Genomic DNA, 8349 nt, shown 5'->3' with positions numbered 1-8349 from the left:
CTAATCGGTATTACAGTACACAGAGTGCACCAGGAAATCAAAGTGTTCATAGGCACAAAGCAATAAATAAAATGAACCGAGTGCTTGACGTGGTGAATTTGGTTGTTTCTATATTTTTCAATGAATTTAATATTTCAAACTGCCAAGATCAGTCGCAACAACAATGAACTCGGATAAGAACTCAAGTCGCAGCGAGTTATTAATAGCGTTTTATCTGAGTTTTGAGAGAGAGTACATTCTGCAGAGAAAACATTTTCACTTTTAAATCCAATCATTTCGAAATATATTAATATATCAGTATTTAGTTGAAAAACAAATGCTATGGCAACTATATAAATATTCATTCATTTAAGTATTTGTTTGATGCGATTTCTCTAAGTGTATTTGGAGAAAATAAATCGCCATTTGAGCGCAAATGGCAAAAATTTTTTGGTTCCCAGCTACTTAGTTATATTTCCCCGTTCGTTCATCGCGCGTCGCCCGCAACATGGATGGCTTCAAAGTATTCGAAGTTGTGTACCACTCGCCCATCAGTCCGCTCCTGCTGATTCCCCCCGTAGTTACTATCGCGCTTACCTTGGCTTGCTACTGTTATCACTGCCATCAGTGCATCCGCGATCGCCGAACAGCGCGCATCGAGGAGCAGCAAGCCAGAAAGCAGTTGCTGCCACTGCCCCTCAGCCGGCTGTCGATCACTCCGGGATGCAAGGAAGTCGCCTGCACGAAACTAACCCACACCCGGAATAGCGTTGACATATACTAAGTAGGCTACTAAGTGGTGATTAATTCGAATGAACTGAATGGAGTGTTTCATTCACACCCGCGGGCAGAAATCAGTAAACAAATGTAGATCCTAATTCAATTGCCTTTATGTTTTGGGCAGTGCTCCACGATGGCTGACATCCAAATTCACCTGTTCTACTTTATCTGCGGACCGGTCTTCATATGGATGGTATTCATGTACTTCTACTACTGCTATCTGAATGTCCGCGAGTGTCGTAGATCCCGGGGGCGCGAGGCCACGCCTTCCCTGCTTGACGATATCTGTGTGGAACCACTGGAAGTCTATTGACAAAGTTAAGTTAAGTCCATGTGAGTCACAGCACTGCGAGAAACATATCAAGAAACAGTGACAAGCGGCATTTCAATTTAACTTTTGGTTATCAAAATCTGCTTAGCAACTCTTGGTATGTTGTAGTATAAGGTGTATACATTATTTTTGTGATTAATATAATATAATATAATATAATATAATATATAATGTAGAATAATAATATCCCCTGTCATATTCGTAAAATAACCTTGTTGTTGTTGACTTGCTAATGATTTTCTCAAAAATATTTCAACATTGTATATTAGGTTATATTAAACGAGCTGATCTTAAAACTTTGTCAGTCGTCAGTTGCGTATATTAAGATGTCTTCTAGATTTGTAAATAAAATCCAGTAACTATACAAAAATTAATTAAATAAATAAATAGAATAAAATAATAATAAAATATTTGTGATTATCACTAACATCAACATTAATATTATTGATTATCGGTTTATTTACAATTAGTATTCTTGCCTTGGAGTAAGACAAAGAAAAGTAAACAAAAGATGCAATAAAACAGAATGAACGCTGGAACACTAGTCATTGGAACGATGTCGCCTTGTTTACATTCGATTATGAATGATTCATTTTGCATCCGAGCGCTTTTTCAGTTATTTGTCTCCACTCGGATCGCATCCATAAAAAGTGTTGCCTGTTATGCATCCCATGGCCCAGTAATAAAATGTTTGATGAGTTCACGGCAGGAACGAAGTGCCTTTAAGTACAACTTAAGGTGGAAACGTGATGTCTGTGTGTGTGTGTGTGTGTGGGTGTTTGTTGGGAGTATTTGGGGGCTGTTGGTTGCTTACGACGGGTCATAAATTTAGCCAAAAACTTGGCTATGCATCTTCGCTGACGTTTCCTTTCACGACCTGCAAAATTTAGAGCTGCACGGCGGTTTTGATGGTCCTCAGTGGCAGGACGAGATGCGCTAATAAATGACATTTTCATTCACAGCCCGGCAACGAAGTCGTCCCAGGTAATAAGGAAAATTAAATTAACCGAATTAAGTTGCGAAAGTCTAAACTGAATTTTAAAACAACGAAAGTTAAGGTACTTCAGTCAGCACTTAAAACTATTATGAAAGCAACGCTTTTGGGCTGATTTGCTTAATAAGTTTTTCGATTTTACAAACATATTAATATTATATATGAATTATACATTTTTTTTCACAAATTAGTCACATAGCTATTTTTAACCGTGTATAACATAATTATAATAAAAAATTTCTTACCTAGCAATTAAAGATAAGATAATTTTTTGATTGTCTGCAATAAAATCATAAAAGTCATTTGAAATTTGATAGCATTAGCTTTTTAACGTAGCTTATATATTCGTTTAAATGCCTCTTCGTTAAATTATCGAATTTAAATTTATTTGTGTTGAAGATACATTCTGTGCCTTTCTATTTTAGTTCCTTAATTTTTATTTTCCTTGGCAATTTGTTGAGTGTTCTTAACGTTTTAGAACAGTTTTCAGCAACTTATTTAGCGCTATTTGCCCCAAAACGCGAGATCCAAATGCAAATCCAATTGAATTAGTCAACTTTATTCGCTCATCATTTTGGGTAACTTTTAAGCAATAGATAGATGTCCGTATGTCCGCGCATATATATTCTTTATTATGGGACCCATGCAGCCAATGACTGCTTCTGCCCCTGCCGTCTCCCTTCCAGCCAAATTGAAACGCTAAAATAATTTACGGCTCAACTGACCAGCTTCGGCTGCTCCTTCGTATCCTGCAGCAGTGTCCTGCCATCTCCTTGATGGCTGGCACGTTAAATGCCATCGAAATGCTCCCAGTTGGAAAATTAGTTTAAAAATACGTTCGTTCGCCAGAGGATGTCTTGCATTCTGTGGCTGCTGCTTATCCCGATACCTCTCGTTGAAATCAATTGCACTTCTTCCATGATGGAAGGATACTAGCAATCATCAGACTAAGTGAAAAAATATTTGCAATATATCCAAACTATATAAAACATCTAAACTAAGAGCATAGAAAATGATTTTCCCTTTCCAAATAAGACAGTTAGAAGCAATTTTAATTGGCTAATAATCATCAGATCTGTCAAGTTCTTAGAAACTAATATCTGATACTAGATAATGGCCTTGTTTAATCATTGCTGAACAGGGGAAACTATTAAGGGGTATTTCAAAAGTCGTGAGCATAGTTTTCACCCCTAGCTTTCTTGTGCAGTAGCACGCGACTTGCGTTCATGGTGGCGTAAAAATTCACTTAGCTGGACTTCCCGCCCACCCCTTCATTTTGGCCAACTTACCCGGAGGAAAGACGACAAAAAATACGAGGACCAAGAAAATTTGGTGGACTTTTGCCCAATAAAATGCTCATGTTTTACAATTTTATTAGGTGACGCGGGCTCATCAAATATTTAAATAAAACGATACATTCGGCGCTCCTTTTTCATTGTTCGCCTCGCCTAAGTAATTGCGTTTTAGTGGACACAACACATGTTTTACATTGCGAAATATGTGGAGGGGGTCGTTAAATCATCTCCTGTTTATCTGGCGACCATAAATTAAGGCATTAGCCGTCGTCCTTCCCTCAAATTGCATCGAACTGTTTGCATTGCGACCGTGCCACTTGGCCGTGCAGCTGCTGCCGCCAAATGTGGGGTTTACACTGCGGCCCGGGTTAACCGCAATCGAAGTCGCATCCTTAAAGAGATAACGACCCCTCCAATCCGACCCCACCACCCCGATCACTAATTGCCCAGAAGAAGTGTGTGCATGTGCCCCAGAACTCAAGGTTCTGGTAACGATTCGCATCTAAAGCACCAAGTAGCGATGAGCTGAAAGGTTTACGAAATATGAAATACCTCTAAAATCACCTATAAAGAAATTTTAAGTATTAAGTGTATTTTTTATCTTTAAATGCAAGAAATGGTGGCACCAGCCATCCAAACACTTTATTCTCAGTGCACTTCTATTGGCATTGTTTGATTTAGTCGCCGAACGAACCACTTGCGCACTTGGAACTTTTGAGTTTTGGGGCCGCTCGACAAGGCGGTGGAGACACTCCTCGGGAAAATGTTTGGCTGGCCAAATGGCCAAAGAAACGCTTCTCGTCCTGGAAACCACCTCCCTCCGCCTCACCTTGCCGCACTTTGTTTGCTAATGAGCCAATTTAGTTGCATTGAACGCAATTGCGTCGTGTGTGTGTGTGTTTGTGCCTTTGAGTGTGTGTGCGTTTGGTCTGGCCGCCGATACTTGAAACTTGGCCAATACGTTCCGGCCAAATGCCGCCTTGAGGCTGAGGTACCTTGCTTTGAAATGGTAAGTAGTGTGCCACCAGCCGAAAGTGGGAGTTCTAGGAAACTACACTACCAATTTGTTATTTAACTATATTATTGATTTAAAATCGTTACCAAGTCTCAACAAAAATGCTGGTTTCGATTAAAACGGGTGATTTATGCTTTGAATAAAAAAGGAAATTGAACACACCGACTTTGTACAGTGAATGAGTGAAGGGCATATTGAACACATGTAATTATTACAGTGAATATCTCAAAGCTAGAACCTCTTGTGCATCACGGACATCAGATACTTGCGGCAAGCGTCCATCGAGTGGCGGTTCAAATAGCAAAGCTGGCTGAAGTACTTGCCGCACTGTCCACATTGATGCTGCCACTCGTGGTGGCCCATGGTTCGCTGATGGGAGCGCAGATTGGAGCTGAGATCAGGGAGTCATAATTATTAGCTTAAAGATGCCCTAGATTCATAGGGCACTGCTCACCGATCCGCAAAGGCCTTTCGGCAACTGCCATCAGGACACACGAAGGGTCTTTCTCCAGTGTGCGTCCTTATGTGGGCAGTCAGCATCCAGGAGTGATCGAACTTCTTGATGCAATCCCTGCACTCGAACTGCCCGGCCACCCGCTTGAAGCGCCTCCTCTCCGTCAGCTTTTTTGGCTGCAGTGGCAGTGGCACAATAGTTGGTGGCACACTCACATTGGCCAAAATGGGTCGCTTCCGCGTGAGCTTCGAGCGAGTTAGCGTGGACTCGGCCAGGACCGTAGTGATGCCAACCTTGATGCCGTTTCTGGTAGTGGGCATCGAAGCAAAACTTTCGCCTGGCATTTTCAGCTCCCAGATGGTATGGCTGACCAGAGAGCTCTCTTCAATGGGCAGCACGCTCATCAGTTGGATGCCCAGTCGCTCCTCCATTTCCCGCCTGACCACAATGGGTATATCGTCGCCCTGCCGCCAATCGCTGCTGGGCTCATTTCGACCATAACAATAGGTGAACTTAATGTTGTTTTTGTGCTCCGCTTTAGTGGCTGCCCTGAAATGGTGGTTGCTTTTCGGCCTGGGCATCGCTGGCAGGTTGGGAATGGCTTGGAAAAACGCTGCAAGCTCGGAATTCATTACCACCAGACTGCGGAAGCTGGCGAATGCCTTACCTTCATAACGTTCGTAGAATCGCTCCTGCTTGCCACTATGGCGATCGGACAAGAAGCTGCGAAAAATACTGGGCATTATTGCTAAATACACCTCACAACCGAGCTGCCGTCAAATGTTCCCAATTTTACAGGCTCTGAAAAGTCAGTCAGCTGCGAACCAACTTGCTGATTTCATTTGAGTTGCCTACTCGATTGGAAATTACATGCCAGCCGCCAGTAACTATGCACTCGAAAAAACTGCGCCACTCTAGATGCTTTAAAATAGCGCGAAAGATAGGCTTTCTACATTTTCTCAGCTGAATATTTCCAATTTATCCCTACAAAGAGGAACTTTATTTTAAGAAGTTGTCTTTGGAATAAAATGATTGATTGATTTAAATCCTTAAAAAGGACTTCACCGAAAGTGAAGTGAAGTAAGCAGGCGGCTTTAAGGAGCTGGCCACCAGTGAATGCCTTTGTTGGCAAATTCAAGACGAGGCACTTAAGCAATCTTCCTGTTAAAATTTTTGCACACGAATCCGGCAATGCTCTCGAAGAAAGAGAGGCAAGGCACGGCTTGAGAGAGATGGGGCGAAGGAAGCTGGGCAATAAACAAGGCACGAATGTGTTGAGCAATAAAATTAGTTGGCATTCGTGTGTGTGTGCGTGTGTGTGTGTGGGTTTGTTCAGGACATGCAAAGACGTTTTGCAATTTGCCTGTAATCCTGTTGTGCCAAGAGCACCCGAGGCCACCAGCCACCCGCCACCCGCCACCCACATCCTTGGACTGCTTTAAGGACTATTCCGCTGCAGCTCCTTCAGTAAGCACTTAAGTCCCAGCTCTATTGTGGGGAACTTTTCAATTGTTCGACAGTTCGCTGCGCTTATTTATTTGCATTTTTTATTTGTCCGTTTTGAGTGTGTTTTGTAATAAAAGCCGGAAGAGAAAACATTTATGGCATCACCCGTACTCCCCAATAGTCCCCACCAATTGCGATCTCGACAACGACTTGTACCAACAGCTTTATTGCATTTATTTGGCACTTTATTACCGCCAGCTCGTTGTTCGGCTGTTAAATGGCCGAAAAGGACCACAAAATATTGGGCCAGCAAATTACTTGGTCATTTCGAAGTGCATCAATCTCGACGACAGTGCGTTTCACAGCAAATGAGTGCGATTGCCAAAGTTTCACTTTAAAATCTAAAAAATAGAACGCACATATAATAATCAAAAGGGTTTAGGTTACATTTTACTTTAGCCATGCGGAACTCTTACTCATTTATTTTAGCCAGTTCTTGTGTTGCCATGAAACGCACTGCCCCAATCTGCAACGAGAAAAAGCAAGACAACAATCAAAGGAAAATTGTTTCCAGTTAAACATTAATTCGTTTCGACAACGGCAAATTTGCTGTTCATTTCTCTGTGTCCATAAATAGTTCATATCTGTGGACCAAACAAATGGCATTTTTCATAAACTTATATTTGCAGTGGCAAGTGTGTGTTGCGAGTGTGTCCTCGTGTTTTTCCCCAACGACAAAATCGCATAAATGCTTTCGACTGCCAAACAAAAGGCTGGCAGGAAGCAGGACTCCAGTGCCACTGCAGAGGAGCTGGTGCCCTCCCTCTGTTTATTTGTGTATGTCAGTCGGACTATTAAAAATCTATTTCAAGTACACAAGCATCGAAATTGCGTTTGTCTGCCCAGCTCTTGTGGCAGTTGCATGGCATTTTATTGCGTACTCTTTTGCGGCCACTAAAGCTAGTAATACCCATGCACTAGTGGCCGTAGTCCCGGCTGGGCGTGGATTTAAATTTGCACGTACTGCAAATGAGGTTTTCCCTCTCAAATGTTTTTTTGCCAGGTTTTTTTGCGCTTTAATCAGTTCAGAGAATTGCCAACAATGGGCCCAAATGAGCAGTTGGACTAACCTTATTACTGGATTAAGTTGCAAGGAACTACGGTTGCAGCTTAGCACGAGTGTGCAGCATCTGAGTAAATTTAGTGCTATTGTGTTTGAACTTTGGCAAGTATCTCCTTTCATATGAGCCAGGATTAAGATTCTCTGTTGCATTGCTACCATTATGTTGCAGTTACAAAGCGAACTTGCTTTCCATTTAATTATGCATTAAAAGCTGTGTTTATGTCACATGGAAAAGGAACACTGGTAAAGGCTTTTTAAATTTATTTCAAGTCCTTGTGAGACAATTCGGTCTCTGCCACATTTATTACCCTTGCAACTCTGTTGCGCCACGTCGAAGTCATCAGAACGAGAATGGCTCATTTTACTTTAAGCCAAGGCACGTAAGCTACTTTTATTGGCCTCCCAGAAGGCCGATGCCTTAGATTGCATTGCAAATTTTGTCATCAACATACAAATGAAGCCTCATGGCTGCCTGTCAATCTGCAGATGCCGGAAAAGCCGAAGCCGAAACCGAAACCGAAACCGATTTGGCCGCCTTTGTGTAAGGACATGGAGCACACTTCACTATTTTGGCCAATTTAAAATGTAATTATTTTTGTTTTGCCTTTCTGCTGGCACCTGGATAAGAATATGGATTTTCGTTGCCATTTGGCCAATTGCATTTTGCATTTGGTTAGAGTTTTTCCTTGAGCAAATCTGTCATAAATAAATACTGTGTTGAATTTACTAAAAATGTTTCTGTCATCATCTCATATGCAACAAATCCCAAGCAAATAAAAATTCATAATTTAATCAAATTCTCGTATTTCTAGCTGCGACAATCGCCCTCAGGCGTTTGGCAATTAAATTTGCATGCCGCAAAGTGTGTGTGTAGCCAAAAAAGTGTCAAATCCCGTTCTACTTGTCCACTTATTTACTAAAGAAAAACACAA

At 41.7% G+C, this 8349-nt stretch overlaps 3 protein-coding genes across 3 annotated transcripts; 2 read left to right on the top strand and 1 right to left on the bottom strand.

Annotated features, from left to right (window-relative positions):
- Positions 1 to 456: 456 nt before the first annotated feature.
- Positions 457 to 763, top strand: LOC6551836 (hemotin). Its single transcript, XM_001979597.2, has one exon. The coding sequence runs from the start codon at positions 488 to 490 to the stop codon at positions 761 to 763; it is 276 nt and encodes a 91-aa protein (XP_001979633.1). The 5' UTR covers positions 457 to 487.
- Positions 764 to 892: 129 nt separating this feature from the next.
- On the top strand, positions 893 to 1199 carry LOC26526837. Its single transcript, XM_015155043.2, has one exon. It carries the CDS (start codon positions 893 to 895, stop codon positions 1070 to 1072), a length of 180 nt encoding a protein of 59 aa, XP_015010529.1. The 3' UTR covers positions 1073 to 1199.
- A 3426-nt stretch (positions 1200 to 4625) lies between these two features.
- Positions 4626 to 5655, bottom strand: LOC6551837 (zinc finger protein 717). Its single transcript, XM_001979598.3, has 3 exons — positions 5516 to 5655; positions 4849 to 5461; positions 4626 to 4785 (listed from the first exon to the last, which is right to left on the bottom strand). Exons 1-3 carry the CDS (start codon positions 5589 to 5591, stop codon positions 4626 to 4628), a joined length of 849 nt encoding a protein of 282 aa, XP_001979634.1. The 5' UTR covers positions 5592 to 5655.
- Positions 5656 to 8349: the final 2694 nt, after the last annotated feature.

The sequence above is a fragment of the Drosophila erecta genome, unplaced genomic scaffold (assembly GCF_003286155.1).
Source record: "Drosophila erecta strain 14021-0224.00,06,07 unplaced genomic scaffold, DereRS2 tig00000000-arrow-pilon, whole genome shotgun sequence".
NCBI lineage: Eukaryota > Metazoa > Arthropoda > Insecta > Diptera > Drosophilidae > Drosophila > Drosophila erecta.
This window is presented reverse-complemented; position numbering and strand designations above follow the sequence as displayed.

Excerpts from the sequence above, each read along its gene's own strand:
- LOC6551836 (XM_001979597.2), top strand. The coding sequence starts at position 488 with ATGGATGGCTTCAAAGTATTCGAAGTTGTGTACCACTCGCCCATCAGT.
- LOC26526837 (XM_015155043.2), top strand. The coding sequence starts at position 893 with ATGGCTGACATCCAAATTCACCTGTTCTACTTTATCTGCGGACCGGTC.
- LOC6551837 (XM_001979598.3), bottom strand. The coding sequence starts at position 5,591 with ATGCCCAGTATTTTTCGCAGCTTCTTGTCCGATCGCCATAGTGGCAAG. Across the intron at positions 5,462-5,515 it reads ATTCTACGAACGTTATGAAG|CGTTTTTCCAAGCCATTCCC; the intron begins GTAAGGCATTCG and ends CCGAGCTTGCAG. Across the intron at positions 4,786-4,848 it reads CGAAAGGCCTTTGCGGATCG|CTCCAATCTGCGCTCCCATC; the intron begins GTGAGCAGTGCC and ends CCCTGATCTCAG.